A 19,111-nucleotide genomic window follows, 5' to 3' on the forward strand; every position below is an offset into this window, starting at 1 on the left:
GCATGAAAATAGGCTAGTTTTTATCTGGATATGGTTAAAGCTATTACTCTGAAAGTAAATGAAGTAATTCTCTACCTCTATGTATAATGCAACCAGTGTAAACTCAGTTAATTTTACTGCATATTGCATTAAAAATCTATTGTTTCTTGTTTTATTAAGATGATGTCTTGAGAAAGAAATATAATAGCATGATAAACTTTCAGTACATAGTATTTAATTTCTGTCAAGCAATATTTTTTTCAGCTCTACTCTCTACTGTTGGATGTGTCGAGTATAGGTTTGGTTGCATGGTAACTGTCTCTTCTGGGCATATGCATAAGAATGGGAGAGTGGGACCTTTGCTGCATGTGCATATGCATGGGAGTAGTACTCCATCCTACACCTCCAAGCCTTGATTTCTTGTTTCATAGAATTAATACTTCATATTTTTTCTATAATTTTGTTTATCAACAATAAGTCTTTTCAAACAATACTGATAAATGTGTGACCTCCATAAAATCCAGGTAAATAGCAAACTTAATGATTTGCAAATGCTACACATAGATAGTGAAGACGGAAGTTGAAAACAGTTCTGTGTTAACCCACATAAACTTATCTTACTGATATTATATAAAGATATGAAACACTGCAGAATAAATAATTGAGATTGTTGCTTGTTGATTATCAATATATTTAGGTAATTACTTAAAGTGGTAGAAAGACGCTGGATGCAGGTCGCCTCTAACAGGTATCTGTGGAAGTCTAAGAGGGAGGCTTATGTTCAGCAGTGGACGTCCTATGGCTGAGATGATGATGACTTAATTGGTTTAATTACACCTGTAATTTGCAACCCTTTGCTTACAAAAGTTTCACAAGTTCATAAAATTATATGTACAGGAAGCCTTTGTGTTAATGAAAACCACTTGAAAATCTATTCAGCATTTTTTGAGAGTAACGCAAACAGACAGATTTTGTTCTATATTATGTAGTGAGTGTAGTTGGTATGTATTGACTGGCACTCAGGGTCAGCTACAATAAAAAAAACTGGGCTTCAATGGCAAGTGCATGTTTGTTGTTGTTATTATAACCTGTTTATTATATTTCTATAGGTCTAAGTCCAAAGGAGATCAGATTCATTATATCATCAAGGATCAAGGAGTTAGAATAAAGAAATTCAACTCTGTGCATTGTTTGATGACTCAGAAATGTATGATGCATAAAGAATGGTAAATGTTGTCTTAAGACATATTAGATTCTAATTATGTATATTAAATGGATATGGTATATTAAACAATAGTATGGCAAATAAGAAATCTGACAAAAATTTGTTAAATGATATGGATATGTACAAAATTTAAACATATAAATTTGTACATTTATGTGACATAACTATTGTATAATGAAACCATATAATTAAAAAAAGAACATACCTTCGTCAGGTCCTTTTTTAATTTCACTGGGTATATAAACTCCATAGTAGGTGGTCGGTGGTTCCATAGACGTCGGGCTCTCGGGAGCATTGCTCTTCTTGCTCAACGTATCGAGCCGCAGCAGCCTACTAAACAAACCACCTATTGCACCATCTCGTTTTTCAGGCGGAGACAAAGATATCTCCTCTTTAATACCCCCGATGTCCTTATTACACTCCGGTATAATTACAGCCTTCGACATAATCGTCTCCTGCAAATCGTAAACATTTTACTGTTTTGTTTGTGACGCAAAACGCAGCTAGCGAACAGTTTATTTTTATAACGAAGAACTTAGAACTTTATATCCAAGCAGGCTCACCTTATTAACGAGGCTCGTCATAAAAACATACTCGTAACTTTATTATCGGTTAAAGGGTCGCTATTTCAGCGCATTTTGTTTTAAAGTTTTGATCACATCAAAAAAAAATCGGGCGTTTTTTGAAACAGAAAATTGAAATGCGTTGAGACTTTGAGAGAACGGCGGATGACGTTTTGACAGATATCTTTCGATAGTGATGGGCATAGAGTAGCGTTTATAAACGAATGTGCTCATTTTCTTATTTAAAGTAACACACCTGCTTTTTATGGCAAAATATTTTTTAAATACTTTCACTTTCTTTGGAAACAATATAGAAAACTGGGAATGATTACTTTAGCCAGTGGATATTTTTGAAATAAATCAATACCCTCGATTCGATTGTAGTAAACAACAGTTTACGGTTTTCTGCGGATTGATTTATTTCGGTTTTGAGGGCTTCATTTAATTTTTTTTACATTATATTGTTGAAAATTGAACAGGAATTTACCATTACAGAAGCAGCAGACAGAAATTATTAGTTATAAATATAGGATATCACTATATAGACTTAGCACAAATAACATCATACTAGAAAAAACGTATAAGTTTGGTAAAAGTGGAAGCTTGTTATTCTTTCATAAATTTTGGCAATAATATATCTGAATGCAATACTTAACAGTAGTGGTTTTTAGAATATCTTGAGGATCCACCTTTCTGTAATGATTTCTAACAATAAACACCTACTTAAATAAGCCATCAAGTTAATGATCAGAAACAACAGTAGGTATAATATAATTATAAGACATTTAAATAAAACTACTTTTACAGATATTATGTTGGTTATATTAATTTAAAGAGTATAACTAGAAAAACATTTATTCAGAAGCTTTTTGTTTCCTCTTCCTCTTTTTCTTATTCTTGCTGGGGGTATCAGCTTCCTTTGGCAAAAATTCCAATGATTTTTGAACAGCTATTGAATACAAATTCGAGTTGATGGTTTTCAATCTATTAATCTCTGCTTGTAATCCTTCTTCTTTATACTTAAATTCATGCTCCACCTCCTTTGAGATTACATTATCTTCAATAACTCCAAGTGCATCAGGCCAGAAATCAATTTTGTTTTTAATAAGTATTTCAATCTCAGTAACATCTTCTGCATCTTTCTCTAATGTCCTCTCCAATCCATGCAAGACAATGTTTGGAGAGAATTCCTGTTTGTAAATAGCTGGGTTATTGACTGTGAAGAAGGCATTTGTTATAGGGCCTTTGTGTCTTATGATTCTCACTGGCTGTTTGCTAGGTATGTGCCAAAGTATCACTTGTTCATCATTTGAGCCTGACATTAGAGTCTCACCGTCCAATGACACAGACAAGCATGTCACAGCTTTTGTATGAGAAGAGAATGTAGGACAGTCACTCTCAGTATTCACTAAGACATCTCTAGTTCTTGGAGGATTGGTAAGACTGAATTGGTGAATCTTCCCTTCTGTTGTTCCAACAAATACATTCAACTCTAAAACATCAAATGTGATAGCAGATAGAGGGACATCAAATACTAAGTTTAATAACATTTCACCGGATGCCAAGTCATATATTTTGCAAGTTCTGTCGCTGGATATGGTACTTAAGCGGCCATGCATGCCTGTCTTGCTGATACACAGATCCGTAACAGGCAGGGAATGGTTGGAAAATATGTACACAGGATCATGTTGGCCTGCTGACGTCTGAGACACAAGGTCTACTTCAGGATGTGCTGAGACCGTGGCAAGCGACCAAACCATCACTATACCGTCATCTGATGCGGACACAAAGTACCGGCCGTCTGGTGTAAACTTTAACATTGCAACTTTTTGGTAGTGCTTGCTTATAATCGTAAGGAGGTTACCCGACGCTGTTTGCCATAAATATATTTTTTCGTCTATACCAGCTACCATGAAAGATCCATCAGGAGTTACAGCGAAAGCCGTAGCTTTGCCCGGCAATATAAAACGCATGCCTTGCACTGTTTGGTAGGAATTCACAGGCCACACGTGTAGTACCGGCTTTGTCTTCTCGACAGCGGCTACATAATCGTTTCCGACGAAAGTAAGGGTTTTATTTTCGGCAGTTCCGCCTCCTTTGTATGTCATCAAACTGGTACCGGTGTGCGGGTCCCAAATGGCATTTGTCCATAATGTGTTATTAGAATCACTGGTCACCAAAACCTCTAATAATGCAGCCATTGTTTTTAGGCAAAACCTTTCAATTACTTGGTTTTTGGAGGTACTATTAATTATTAGAATCACATTTATTTATAAAGAAAATCAATATTCACATGTGGAAATGGAAAAGTGAGTGAGCGATTTCATTCAATTGACATTTGATATACACAGGCTATGTGACAGTGACGTTTGAAGACAAGGAACTCTTTGAACTACTGGAGTGGTTTCATTTAACACTCTGTACACAGTTGATGTGTTGAAAAATGAAAAATAAAACAATAAAAAAAATAAAAATAAATGATTTTATTAAAAGTCGCATATTTCATAAATTAAATTAAATATTTTTGTACTGTTTTATGTACGTTGTTAAACAAAACATATATCATAATGCTACTCGGAAATAGTGTAGCTTTGCAAAAGTGAAAGTATTTTTCAAATCGCTTTAGTAGTTTTGGAGTCTCTTGGGCTTAGGGTACAAACAAACATATAAAAACTTTTGCTCCTTTACTAAAGTTCATAGTATAGAAGTTTAGATGTGCCATCTTATAATAGGCTAGTTTCCTAAAAAATTATAATTAGTCCGTCTTGTAGATTGTCCAAAATTAAGCGATACGTATTTTTTCTTTTTTAAATTGGATCAGAACTTGTTAAGATATAGCGTCAGGGGCGTAGCTACCGCCGTATCTGCCGTATCAATTATACGGGGCCCCCGGGCCACGGGGGCCCCAAAAGTGTGTAAGGACAAAAAATAAAAACTTCCTAATTTATTTTATTTTACAAATATCAAAATTCTGAAAAGCAATTCTTTTTTTTTCCCGCCTTAAGCGTGCGTTCAAAAGTTAACAACACTCTACATCGTTATGGCGGGCTGCGGGACTTCCCCGTTTTACTTACTTCATCTTCAACTCAGCGGGGAATCCTTCATCGATATCGCGATTTACGTGTACGTTGTTGTACTTTACATTGGATATTAAACCACGGAGTTAGTAGCAGCATAAGGGGGGGGGAGAGGGCGGTCCGCCACTGGTACCACGTCTCGTTGGGTGCCATCTCGGTCGACACATATCTGCACGACCAGGATGGCACGGGCAGAAGGGACAAGTCACTGAGGGTGCCATTCTAATCTGCAAAGCCTAGGTTCACTACCAGTCACTGCATGCTATTCAAAGAAGACGGATCGCAATCCATACAAAATTGCCCCACGTCCTATAACAATGTGACGAATCTCAAAAAAAAGATAAAAATGTTAAAAATAATATGGCATACTCTCTAATTTCTTTTTTTCACACCTTCATATGAAAAAAATGCTTTAAAGATTGTTTAGGCGCTGTTACGAAAACATCGTTCATAGGACTATTTATGGAATATTTTATTAAATTATTTTTTTCTCAAAACTTAAAAATTTCACACTGATTTTTAGGGTATAGTTAGAGAGCTGATATTTTCACAGATGATGTATTTCTGTTGCCGCTATAACAACAAATACTGAAAACTAGAATTAAATAAATATTTTGGGGGGCTCCCATACAACAAGCATGATTTTTTTGTCCGTTTTATAAATAATGGTACCTACGGAACCCTTCATGCGCGAGTCCGACTCGCACTTGGCCGGTTTTTATAAAACATGTTTGGGTTTTTTATATCCCAAATTTCAAAAATAGCTCTTTATAAGTTTGCAATGACCCGTTTCCGGTTTCTTTACGTTAAATTAAACCTAGCAAAAACCACCACGAATGATTTCTACACGATTTTTAAGTACTTTTGTTTACAATTTTAATCCATGATTATTGGGTACTCAATAGTTAGTCCGCCGCGGGTGCCACCCGATGCTACGCCGCCACCGCACGGAGTGCAGTGCACTGTTTATTTACGCGCTTTATATAAATGTGCATTAAATGGGTGAAAGGAAAATAGATTATCCCAGCGGCGCCTGAGAAAAGAAAAAGTTAACAGAAAAGGGAAGAGGTTATAAAAAAAGTGCCATATAAGGGCCTCCAAACAATTTTTTATACGGGGCCCCGACAAGGCAAGCTACGCCACTGTATAGCGTGTTAAAGTTGAGTGTGACGTCACAAGTTGCTACAATTTTCAGGACACTGTGACGTAAAAGGCCCCCACTCCTAATTTTTGAAGTGTATTATCTTTGTCATTTTATGTTTAGTTAAAAAAAGAAAAAATACGTATCCAATATTTTTTGATTATCTAAAAAGCGGACTAAATATTATTTCATTATTTCGACCCTGGACACTACCCTATTAAAGGAATACTACATTACTATGTCCTTTTTTTTGGTCGCTGGCAAAAATGCTATTATGCATGCTCTTCCCGTCGGGGGACGGGAGATGGGTCTGTGGGTCTCCCTAGTACAGACGTTTCTTGTGTACCCACTAAAAAGACCCAGCAGCACTCCGACCTCGCCTGAGTGAAGTGGTTTGGGAATCTATAGCGTCTAGTCCTAGATTACTGTGTTTAGATTGTTTTGTGTATATTCTTTGTTGGTCCAATATAAATAAACATATAGGGCCTTACTACAAAAACTTTAAACCCTGTTTTACACTTGTCTAATAAAATTTTGGCTGCAAAATGAACCATATCAACGTCATAATTTTACGTTAATAAACTGACTTTTAAAAGTTTTTGTGGTAAGACGGCCAATCTTTCCACTAACATAGATAGAAATATAGTCGCTGAAAAGCTAAAAATAAAAAAAATATGTCCTTAAAAAATATATTCTCAGTTTGACCGGTGTATATGTACCTATTTTAATGCGGTTTTCAGGTTTATTTTTTTATATTGAAGTCCTTTTACTGTTTCAAAAACAGTTTTTAATTTTTAACTATAATATAACATTCTTTACCTTGACCTCCAGTCTTACATTAATGTTTCTTGGTTAATTCTGCATTCATTGGATTGAAGCAAAGGGAAAGATTGAACTGTCGATTGAACGTAAAGTGAAGTATAATAATTTTAGTCGTTCAAGTAGTGTTTAGTGACATTTTAGGGTTGAGTTTTGAGTGTATTTTTTAACAAAAGAAGCCGCATCATGTTCAAAAAGTAAGTGAAGTAACTTTGCTTTAATATATTTTCCCTAAAATACATAAGGTGATCTCAAATATGTTGTTTTTCGAAACTAGATGAGGTTAGAATAGAATTTCATTCACTCAGACCTTCACTTCATTCAGTAATGTCAAACGAATGAAACGAACTTTCCGCTTCGTCCAATCAATTTGGTACTGTAGAGATGTCACCCACTTTAACGATTACTTGCGATATATTTACGGTTAGCACAGAAATCGATTAAAGAAATATCTAACAAAATATTATTTAGATACATATGATTCAGTTACAGCCTATGGTTTATATTGCAATGAATATTGACGAAAATATACTCAAGTAGTCAAAACTTTAATATTTAAACGAACTAAAAAGCCTGAGTACACTTAGTTCAAAACTATTTTTAACCGACTTCCCAAAAAGGAGGAGGTTCTCAATTCGGCCGGTATGTCTTTTCTTCAAAATCTAACATGGTTCAGAATATACATTTTAGACATTCGCTTGAAACTTTAGCTTAAACTCAAAAATATTTCGGAATACGAATTCAAAGTGGGCATGAATATTTTTACGGTTTATGTTATTGGAACACAAGTACAACACTAAAAGCTGTGACGTTGCTGTGGGGAAGTGTGAAGCATGCCAAACAATAGGATATTATTATAAGTTGGAAGGAGATAGCTATACATTTCATTTCGTTGCGTTGGAAATAGTGAATGACTGGGTTTTGTTCGTTCATCAGTTCAGTTCTGTGCAGCTGTTCCGATTGTCCTGTGCGTTAGTGATTTTTCGACGATTTTTATAACGCTTAAAATTTTTGTGATCATAGTCGAATGTGAAGTATTTTAATTTACAAATTCCTACTGCGATCGATTTGAAACAACGGATGCAAAGACATCTTGTGCATCGTGAACATTTTCCGTGACGTAACTGGATTGTAACGAATAACTGTCCGTGTGCGACTAACAAAGGTCGTGGCGACTAATGGTTGCCGTTTTTAATGTTTGCGAGTGAATTTTGACGGCGCGATGTGGGAATCTGATTCTGATACGGGATCCCGCAGCGCGTCTTCGGACGGGCTGCGGAGACGCCAAGGATGGGACCCCGAAGCGGAAAGCTTAGCCTCGCAGATGGATGAACTCGATGAAGTATTGGCAGAGGAAGAAGATGGATGTCCTCTACCTTCTACACCTGAGGATCAACATCTCTTGGACGCGGAGATGGCGGAAGTTTTGAAAGCGGGCGTGCTTTCAGACGAAATAGACTTGGGCGCGTTGGCACACAACGCAGCCGAGCAAGCTGAGGAGTTCGTCCGCAAAGTGTGGGAGGCGTCGTGGAACGTGTGCCACTTCAGACACCTGCCGCGCTGGCTGCAGGACAACGACTATCTGCACAAGGGCCACAGGCCGCCACTTCCCTCGTTCAGCGCGTGCTTCGCGTCCATATTCCGCATCCACACGGAGACCGGCAACATCTGGACTCATCTACTAGGCTGCGTGGCGTTCATCGGCGTCGCGATCTATTTCCTGTCGCGTCCTTCCATCGAGATACAGATGCAGGAGAAGATGATATTCGGAGTATTCTTCGTGGGTGCCATAGTGTGCCTCGGCTTCTCGTTCGCGTATCACACCCTCTACTGCCATTCGGAGATGGTCGGGAAATTGTTTTCTAAGCTGGATTACTGTGGAATAGCCCTACTTATTATGGGTTCCTTTGTTCCATGGTTATACTATAGTTTCTACTGCCATTACAGACCAAAAATAATATACTTATCTGTAGTGGTTGTTTTAGGAATACTGTCAATAATAGTATCCCTTTGGGATAGGTTCTCAGAGCCTCGCTTGCGACCTCTTCGAGCAGGAGTGTTCATGGGTTTTGGTCTGTCAGGCATAGTGCCTGCTATCCACTATGGCATCACAGAAGGCTGGTTCAGCCAAGTGAGCAAAGCATCACTGGGCTGGCTGGTGCTGATGGGCTTGCTGTACATATTAGGAGCTATGTTCTATGCCCTGCGAGTGCCCGAGCGCTGGTTCCCAGGGAAGTGCGACATCTGGTTCCAATCCCACCAAATATTCCATGTACTTGTGATTGTGGCTGCCTTCGTGCACTACCACGGTATCAGTGAACTGGCATCATACCGTGTGACAGTAGGGGAATGTTCCATGCCTCCATCATCAATTGCATTCTAGCCCCTCCCTATACCAAATGTGATAGTAGACCATAGATAAATTTAAGTAGAAATACAAACATTCGATAGCTTCACTGTATATTTTTTAAACATATAAACTACGAATTTTTGTAAATTTTTTAACAACTCAAAAAATCTATGCTGATGAAAAAACACAAGCAGTATTGTTCATAATTAGTGAGGCTGAAAAGAAAGGGGTCACATTATGGGTAAACTAATGGGGGTTACTAAATAATAAACATATGTCATAGTTACTGTTTATTTATTTTTAAAATTAGTATTAGTGCATTAGTAGTTATTGTTTTAGTACTTTCTAGTAATGCTATTTGCACCAGGGACTACATTGAAAAAATAAGAAACACCAAGAAAGGTTTTAATGAATATATTTTCTTGATGCTTTGTGAAGATGTTAGAGCGTACTTAATTTGTTCTGTTTACAACTTTCTTGTTTGCACTAAATTGTAAGTCCAGTGTTAGGTAGCATAGACATAGTTTGGACCACATGTATGCCCTTTCATTGTTCTTCCATAGTGTACATAACATTAATTCATACTTTTTCAATACATTAGGAGATTACCCTTGGCTGTAAATGTGAGTTCATACTGTCCTCGCACTCCCTAACATTATGATAATCACACTTTATATTTTTTTACTTTATATTTGTTTCACGAATAAAACTATCATTTCAGGCTTAAAAGACACTTGTGTATGTTGCATTGAATCTCACACTTTCATTGATAAACATTTATTTCATTAGATGCAGTTTGTAAGCATTTTATTCTGTTTTTAATACATAATTTTATCTATCTAATCATTAGTACGTAAATCAAAATACCTTTCTTAGCTGTTTCATACCAATTTAGCACAAATGAGTACATCATGCAAGTTAATTAAATTGTAATAAGATATTTGTAATGTACAATTGAAAATATTTTTTTATGGTGTACTTGTAAGTGTATTGGTTTTTGTAAGATTTAAGTAACTGCAGTCTGACATTCCATCATTGTTTCGAAATATCTAATGTTTAAATAATTTATTTTCTGATTGTTTTTATTGCACTGTTTGTTTAATATTTTTCCAGGCATTTTCATTTACATTAACTTCCATAACAAATATTCATTCACTGTGGTCTGCAAATAAAATTAATTAAAAGTATATTCTAAATTGTTATTAAGTGTTCATAAATGTAAAGATTTTATGAGACAGAAAATGTAAAAAAACTAATAAAAAGATTTTGTGATGTATGCATATGGAGCTCTATTGTCTTGAAAAGTACATTTATATTGATATGTTGGACGGAGAGGCTTAAAAATTATGTAATTAGAAATGTTATGGTAAATATAGAAAATCTCATAAAGATATCGTAAAGACAATGTCTTATACATAATGATAAAGTAAAAGATAAGTTTTGAGGTAATTCTGCTTTCTCCCAGTAAATTAAGCTTTGTTTTTAAACAAAATACCTGAAATTCAGTATTTGGCATATCAAAGATCGAAGTCGAAATACTCCGAATTGGGCTGAGTGAAGACAATATTATATTTGCACAGTGTTAATTACTTTAAAATTAAAAACATGTATTTGCCCTTTGTAAATTACATTTCTTTGATGTTGGTATTTTCATTTTGCTATGAGATGATTGTTAATATTTTCTGTATTTTCAACAGACCACACAATGTTCTATTCTTAATCGTAAATTTTGTGTTATTGTCTCTCTGTAGCCTATATTTTGTTAAACATTTTTCTTGAATTGCTAAACTATGCTTTCACTGTTCGTGTGACATTTGTTAATTGTTTTTGGTGGGATTAAAAATTATGCAATAAAATTAAAATAAAACCTAATTTGTGTAGTTTCTTTACGGTAACCATACAATGGTAGTTTGCATCGAACTTGTCCGTTTTCCATGACGTCACTAAGGATTAGTACGGCGGTCGTGAACGCTGACTTACCTATTGACTATATCGGTATATTGAACCTAAGTTACACTGCTTCATTACTCACTAAGTACTTAAGTTTACTAATATACTAATTAGTATATTAGTCTATGGTTTTAATTAGGGCTGACAAATATTAAACTTTACATGAACTGCTAAAAACGCAGGGGAGAGAACATCGTAGCAACCTCGTTTGTCCTAATAATGGATATATCATACGAGTTTTTATACTTGCCTCCTCCTATTTTCAGTGGATACCAATATCTTAAGACTAGATCACTTTCAAATTAAGTACCCAAGCCACGACTCATTACCACTTTGTTACCTGATATAGCATAGGCAGGTATTCTTATCTAAGGCTTTATGTAATCTACCACAGTACCTAACAACTTACCTAGGTATATAGGTATCGGCTGGTGCGGTAGGCAACCTTGATAATGGAAAATGTCCTAAGGCTTCGTCGCGTTCTTGTAACTCGGATCTTCGCATTATCGGCTTAGGTACCTTGAATATACTCGTTAATCTTTTTCTAAAGGGGAACGCAAGATTCCTTAACTTATTATAGGAACCCCGCTCGTATTCGGCATCCGGGAAGTCTATTTTAAGATTCAGAAATAGAAAAGATTGACGGACAGAAATGGTAGACTGTAGACAGATTTTTATGCTCAGAAGTGTAGCTGCAAATAGAAAAGAGAGCTGGGTAGGGACAGTCAGCAACAAAAGTCTATGAACACCATCCAAATACAAAATACCGAAGCTTTTGTAATTCTCTATTCACTTCATTTTATTCTGTAGATAAGTAGTAACAGATTCCTACTTGATTGTGAGAGTTTTAAGTGTTCCGGTATTTTGTAATTTGGACCAATTGTTTTCATGACCTTATTAGCTGACTGTACCTAATCAGATTTAGGTATTAAACAATAGCTGAGGAAGTTAGCTACTTATTGTTTCAAGTTATCAACTCTCAAAACCTTATAAAATAAACACTCTCAAACTACTACCCTAGTTAGTCATGTTTTAACACTTCTTTGAAACCCAACGCGATTCTGCGTGACCTTAGTTTGACTTTTACTTTCTGAAATGTGCCCCTACCCATCAACTCAAGTTCGCCGATAACAGTAGGGTTGTATTATAATAATGGGCCATCAATCAAAGCTTCAATAGTGGAGATAGTAGGTAAATTATGAAGTCGTGTATGAAGTCATAATTTTTCTGCACACTCAGGCACCCAGATACCTACATATGTTGCAACGGTTCTTCAGCATAATGTAATAGGTCCAATTAAAACTTAAATACCTCTAGTACCTATCCTGAGTTTTCCGGCGTCAGTAGGAACTATACTCTATCCACCGACCGATGACAAAATCACAGATTACTGCGAACATTTTACACAAAAATGTGACGTTTTGTCATCGGTCGGGTTATACCGCCATCTTGAAAAAGTGTCATTCTTTGTTTACCTTTTAGCTCTCGCTTCCGTGGATAGGGTATAGTCACTTTACCTACCTTTACATGAAAATACCTACTTACTTATTAGGTAGGTATGCAACCTATGCAGGTGCAGCCAGCCCCCTACCTGTGCCCCTACCTTTGAACAGGTTGCAAACAAAATAGTACTTAGCTACTTACGTACAGAAATGATAAATTTGTTTGACCCTATCAATCATGCAACGATAACTAGACTGAAGAAAGGAAACGGTCGTAATAAATTTTGAATGGTTCCCTTCTTCAAGATTTTCCAAACAATACAGCTGTGGCAAATAAACGGCTTAATAAAGTTTAAAGACGTTAAAATAAATCAGAGCCAGATTTGACGACGAAAGTAATTATGCCGAATTTTAATTAAAGGCTTAAGGACGTAACCAGAATCCAAAAGTTTATCAACAAGGCCGGGGACCTCTTGGAAAAAAACTTGAAAGTTTCATGAATGGGCTTGAGAACCTAATAAGTCTTTTCATTAGGTACAGCGCAAAAACTCCGATAATTAGGATTTAATGTGTAAAATTTAAATACTTAAACCAATTCTCTGTATTTTCGGCTTTCCTATGAATAACTCTGATATATCCGATATTTCCAAAAACATGATGCGGTATTTTGGTCATATTATTCCGGAAAACCGACATCATTTCGAAAATAATTGAATAAATAGTCGTATCGGCTATCGAACAATAATATTTTCCCAGTACCTATCGGTAGTCATAGAATCGCAAGAAATTATAAATATCGATTACCAAGTAGAATTTTGTCCTTGACAGTCGCAAACCATAATGCTAGGCGTGGGTGCGCCAAGGTGATTTAGAACCTTCCCGATACCTAGGTTTTTTTTTAACCTTTTTTTTTAACGACGTCAAAAATCATCAAATGACCCCTCCCGCTGTAGGTTAGCAGCGGGTGAGGGAGTGTCAGACTCTTACTGACTAAAAACCGTCGTGTTCCGTCGTAGGCCTTTTATGTACCAGGGCCGCGGTATCTCCTTCGAACAACCCGCAGCCCCGGCAGGTCTTTATAGGGCACACCTTGAGAACAGACTTGGGGTCGTTATTTTTCGTAAGGCGATCATCTGTTAAAGACTCAACTGTCTTACTTTCACGGCTCATGAGATACAGATTGGTGAGACGGATAGTGAAGTCTTAATATAGAAATAGGGTTGCGCTTTACCCTTTATGTAGGTAACCTACCCTAAAATCATCATCATCTGCTTTTGACTTTTGCGAACTATTTATTTATTTATTTATTTAATGGTTTTGTACACATAAAACACAAAGAAGAATAAATAATAGGAACAATAGTACAAGGGCACAGCTTATCTCTAAAGAAATTTCTTCCAGCAGGCCCGTTGTGGGAGAGTTAGAATAAAAAGAGATAGACTATGTTGGGATCGGCTTCCAGTCTAACTGGGCGCAGCTTAGTACCAGTGTTTTACAAGGAGCGACTGTCTATCTGACCTCTCCAACACAGACGGGACCCCTAAAATGGTCCAATAAAAATGCCTGTAAAATATGGGATACCTTTATTATTATTATGCCATTTGGTACCACACCCGAAGTTGCTTTACAGCATACTTATCTTCAATTTCCCACTGAAAATTCTCCCAAAGGACCATTAATCAAATTGCACAGAGGACAAACAAGACCGTCATTGAATTTTACACGAAAACTTATTTCCCTCGTAATAATTAGTTTTAGATTAATGCTGATGTTAATTAGACAGTATAATTAATTAGTATTCAGCGGTCGATAAGGCCTTAGGTACCGCTTAGTATGTTAATGCCGCTAATGTTCAGAGCAGCACAAAATTTGCTTGATCAGGATTATGCATATTGCTACGGTTCTGATAGGGTTTCAATTGCAGTTCTCGGCTTTAGAAGGTGTTCTTAACTGAATCCTTTGTAGTATAGTACCTCCTCACCAACCGCCGTGCCGATAAATTGGCCCGGAAGACATCATCACCATCAGTATTTACTTAGTGTCAACCTACTCACTGGTAGGTATATGCGTACCAGTGGAAGTAGAAAAGCTTCAACAGCTAAGTTTATGATTTTTACTTGCTAATGTTTTTAGGAATTATTCGCATGACGCATTGTATTTTATGTGACACTCCTCTTCTCTCGCTGGACTCCGTCAAAGTTTTAATCAGTTTTGAAAATGTCATATTCATGAGTGCACTTATCCTACCTATCGATACAATTAGGTAGACAAAATGTGGCTCATAAAATACTTTTGGAAATACACCTAATCCTTTAAGTAATATTGTCCATTAGGATTTTCATGAGATTATAAAATGATAAATGGTAATCCATATTCAGTATAATTTTATTTTTATGAACTGATTAATCTTTGTACCTGAATGCGTCTGTACTTAGTACCTGTATTAGTACACAGTGAATCACGTTGCAGATAACAAGTTATATCCTTATTCGATAAAAGTGGACATACAGATTGTTATCGATAGATTATGTGGAATTACCCACGTATTTTTTATTTAAAAAAATCGTATCGTTGGTGTACTAGGTACGCTACTCACCCATAAAAATTGAATGACTTCAGTAGGGTAAGTTCACGATTCATGGCAATAATCCTCCTCATTTTCTTTGCCAAATTACTTTGGATCAAGCATGCTTCATTCCCTTTTTCCGATCCTGCACAAAAAGTTCTTCAAGTTTCATAGAGGGAGACTGACTACACAAGACAGTGTAACAAATATAAAAATTTTATACCTGACCTACATTCTTTGCTCCCCGGAGTGCAACATAAAAATGCTTCACATTCACGCATCGCAACCCCCATTACTTCGGCCCCCCTGAAGATTAAGCAAACTATACTATGCCAATATTTCTGTATTCTGTATTAGCCTATAAATGAATTAGGTCAAGGAAGATTGTGGTTAGAAGATCCGTTTCACTTTCATCGAGAACCAATTTCGCGTCAGAATCTTGTGGAGAGTTAAACTAGTTTGCATAGCGTCAAATTAAAGCAAAATATTTTTAAACATCCAGTCCTCTGCCGATTATTTACAGTTCGCTGGTTTTTGTGAGAAATGGAGCCTCAATTTTCCCAGGGTCGTTTGGTAGTTTACAAATTATCAAGATCGGCAAAATAAGTCCCGTATTACAGCTCTTGTAACGGTCTTACGAAGATATATTTTTTTGCAAAACTAGATGCGGAAAATGGATCCAATTGGTCCATAATAAGTGTTTTTTTTCTTGTTTTCAAAATGAAGGTCTGTAAGGATTGCTTAATATTATATTTATATAATTATATTACGGCGTAACTTGCCAAAAAAAAATCAAAGTTCTCTCTCATTCATCCATCATACCTTCTTAGCCAGCGACAAAAGATTGCAAAAGTTTAAAACTTCCACTTTGCAAGGACGAGCGAAAATTGTTTTTGAATAATGGTTCATAAATTCTCTTATAGCTAAACTTCTGCTTTGCCAGACTATTAATAAGATCTTCTTAAAGATATCTAGAACTCCCTATATGTAGATTTTATCAAGGGCACACATGTCTTTGTTTTTTATTTGCAAATTCGATGACCTTACATAATTCAGAGTGTCATGGTCAATATTTTTTGGGCGTGACGGTCTACGGAAAAATGTGTTTTCGCTGAATTTCAGGAGAGCCTTCAGTAAGGTTGCCCGGGCTGTAAAAAAAAAGGTGGTAAACAATTTCCTTAATGAAGTGTAGCTCGAGAAAACCTAGGTTGATAACAGGTATTCTTGTACTATATTTAGAAGTAATCTGACCTATTTGTCTCATACATACACGTGATGTGATTGTCGATAATATTTTATAGGTAGGTACAATTAATACTTTATTAAACCGCGTCTAATCTTATCGTTCGTAGAAATTCTGAATACATACACGACGTTGTAAACGCGATATTATTTACATAAGAATGCCGATGCGAATTTTCCCCTATTATAAAGTAGCTGAAGAGCTGAAATAAGGAGCTTGGAACTTAAGTAGGTTCTTAATGTTTTTTTATTCGGATGTGTGACGCAGTTTCCACAGGAAGCGTAGGGGAACCCCATTACGTAACACCCATGAGCGGACAGGGGACATTGTCTGCGACGCATTTTCGGCAAACGACTGCGTAGATTTTGGAACAGAATTTATACGACGCAAAACATCTGCCTAGCCTTTACCCAATTATGTTGGGGTCGGTTTCCAGAATAATCGGATGCAGCTGAGTGCCAGTACATGGACCAACTGCCTATCTCAAAAACCAAAACAAGGGCAGCTCTATATCCCTTGGTAAGACTAGTTGTCAACTCAGACTTTCTTGCTTCTCCGCTTTCAGCCGAATATTTATGCGACGCAAAATTAGGATAGTTTATACTTATTTGAAAATAAGATTAATTAAGACTTTATAATCACATCACTGTTAATAATACATTCTATGTCGGAATTTAATCATTATTGTTGATGTGCCCTTGAAGTTGCAAACATCTTTATTACATTTTTATCACACACTAGCTTTTGCCCGCGGCTTCGCTCCCGTCAACTGACTTCTCTACTTTACCCTATTTTTATCATAAGAACCTTCTCCTGACAATAACAAACACAACAAAAAAAGAATTAGCCAAATTGGTCCAGGCGTTGTTGAGTCATGCGCTTACCAACACATTTTGCACACATTATCTACTCGTAGGGTAGGGTGGTAGCCATTGAACCACCAAAAGTTTGGAGATCTCTAGCGCGCTCGTTTTTACAGTCTAAGAAAATATTTTTGTCTCAAATGATAGGTTATTTAATAAGCTGCCAAATTGGGTTGAAATAAGTGGAAAACATTTGTTGTTGCCTAACTTATACATGTTTTTTTAAAACATGAGAAATGGTTCATAGCGTACTCCTAGGGGTACACAAAGAACCGGGGGGTGGTACTAAATGAACCATGTGGTACACAATGAATCACGGTAATATAAAAAAAAACATTATTATTTGTTTTAAAGAAAAATAAATACACTATTTATAACTTTTTATAATTATTAAGTTTCGGGTTATACATACGTATAAGAACCAGCAAATCAGCCTTAAAACTTAATTTTTAACAATAATTATGAACATCTTAAAAGTTACGCACACACTCTTTCCGGGAAAAAAGAAAAAACATTTTGTACTTGTATATTTATATTAATTAAAATGCTCTTAGCATTATAAAGTCGACGTGTTTTTATCACATTCAGACTTATGGTTTTTTATTGTCCAAATCACAAATTGTAACAATCAACATTTCTTTATGCTGTCTTCATGTTGGGCAGTAAGAAATTTACTTGCATCATAATGGGGCTCTTGTCTACAAGACGGATTGTTCCTGTACTTTGTTTGTGACATATCTTCGCACAAACACTTCGTCTGTCGCAATACTGGATAGAGAAGGTTGCAGTTTTTGCTGCTTTTCGAATGCTTAATCCCGACAAGTGTTTTTCTATACCTCTTTGTGAAGCTTCGGCGGTATGATACCCTTTTTTACGTGCTTTCCTCCCTACCGTGTTTCGCCCCATGCTGAAATAGACGAATAATGGTAATTAATTATAGGTACTCACATTAACACTTAGAGGTTAACTGTCTAATAATACTTCCCACCTCATCATATATCATACAAAGCACTAAGATGTGGTACACAATACACAATGAACCGTGGTTCATTGCTTACCCAGGATAAATGGCTCACAGCGTACCCACCCCCTCTTAGGAAATGTTAGGTCATGTTTTATACAAAAACCGTTGAGAGTTAATTCCAAAAAATAGTCTCAGATAAGCCTAATGATCTACATTACACATACAATTCACACATAGTTAAGTAAGAGTTGGATTATTAAAGTAACAACAAAAAGAAACTCACCTTTTTTTGTCGTTTTTGCTTGAGTAGAAGACTAAGACGCGGCTCACAGGTGAGTATATCGCGACAGACCCACGGCGAATAGACCAAACTTCTTGACGTGGCAAGGGAGTCTCGACATAATTTTTGCTCGAGCTAGCAACGTTAGGTATGGCTGGTAGGTACTATGGTTCATAGTGTACACGCGGTTCATTGGCTACCACCCTACCCTACTTAGCATTTGGCATCAAGTAATCCTTGTCCTTGAAACAAATTAATTACGCTGTAGAATTTGAGCGAATTTTAATAAGCGATCTTGAGTATTTGGAAGTTCTCCTTTTATGCCTTCGTTTTTTATTTGTTGTTCTTTCAAGTACTTACCTACCTACTTGCGCATTTTCATTCGTAAATTGCTTTTTGATTGCGCAGTTAGAAAATCACTAGGTAATAGTGTCAGGTCACAAAAATTCACATAATTCACATTAGCACAGATTACTTAATAGTTACTTGACATTAGTAAAAATACTGACGGAGTCAACGGACTCAAGAAGTGACAAAACTTAAACTGTTGGCCAGTCCCCTCTCAGTCAATCTATTGAGCGCTATGAAAACTAGCCATGGGCCCCAGCGATAGATAGGGCTCTTCTTTACCCCTTTTTTAGAACCCCGG

The 19,111-nt window shown here is 36.4% G+C and overlaps 4 protein-coding genes across 4 annotated transcripts in view; 2 read left to right on the plus strand and 2 right to left on the minus strand.

The window, feature by feature from the left end:
* Positions 1-1,974, minus strand: part of LOC110374128 (ankyrin repeat and LEM domain-containing protein 2 homolog) — a 29,637-nt gene extending 27,663 nt beyond the window's left edge. Inside the window, exons 1-2 of the mRNA XM_064039522.1 lie at positions 1,768-1,974; positions 1,410-1,659 (exon numbers count right to left, since the gene is read on the minus strand). Coding sequence (XP_063895592.1) covers positions 1,410-1,659; positions 1,768-1,788 — 271 coding nt within the window. The 5' untranslated portion in view covers positions 1,789-1,974. The remainder of the gene's footprint in view (positions 1-1,409; positions 1,660-1,767) is intronic.
* Positions 1,975-2,566: 592 nt separating this feature from the next.
* On the minus strand, positions 2,567-4,098 carry LOC110374155 (WD repeat-containing protein 18). Its single transcript, XM_021331745.3, has one exon. It carries the CDS (start codon positions 3,966-3,968, stop codon positions 2,622-2,624), a length of 1,347 nt encoding a protein of 448 aa, XP_021187420.3. The 5' UTR covers positions 3,969-4,098; the 3' UTR covers positions 2,567-2,621.
* Positions 4,099-6,842: 2,744 nt separating this feature from the next.
* Positions 6,843-19,111, plus strand: part of LOC110374161 (malignant T-cell-amplified sequence 1 homolog) — a 33,835-nt gene continuing 21,566 nt past the window's right edge. The window contains exon 1 of the mRNA XM_049841280.2: positions 6,843-7,001. Coding sequence (XP_049697237.1) covers positions 6,991-7,001 — 11 coding nt within the window. The 5' untranslated portion in view covers positions 6,843-6,990. The remainder of the gene's footprint in view (positions 7,002-19,111) is intronic.
* LOC110374160 (adiponectin receptor protein) lies at positions 7,692-11,026 on the plus strand. The gene has a single exon (XM_021331751.3). It carries the CDS (start codon positions 8,027-8,029, stop codon positions 9,185-9,187), a length of 1,161 nt encoding a protein of 386 aa, XP_021187426.1. The 5' UTR covers positions 7,692-8,026; the 3' UTR covers positions 9,188-11,026.

This window comes from Helicoverpa armigera, chromosome 19, assembly GCF_030705265.1.
Source record: "Helicoverpa armigera isolate CAAS_96S chromosome 19, ASM3070526v1, whole genome shotgun sequence".
NCBI classification, from domain to species: domain Eukaryota; kingdom Metazoa; phylum Arthropoda; class Insecta; order Lepidoptera; family Noctuidae; genus Helicoverpa; species Helicoverpa armigera.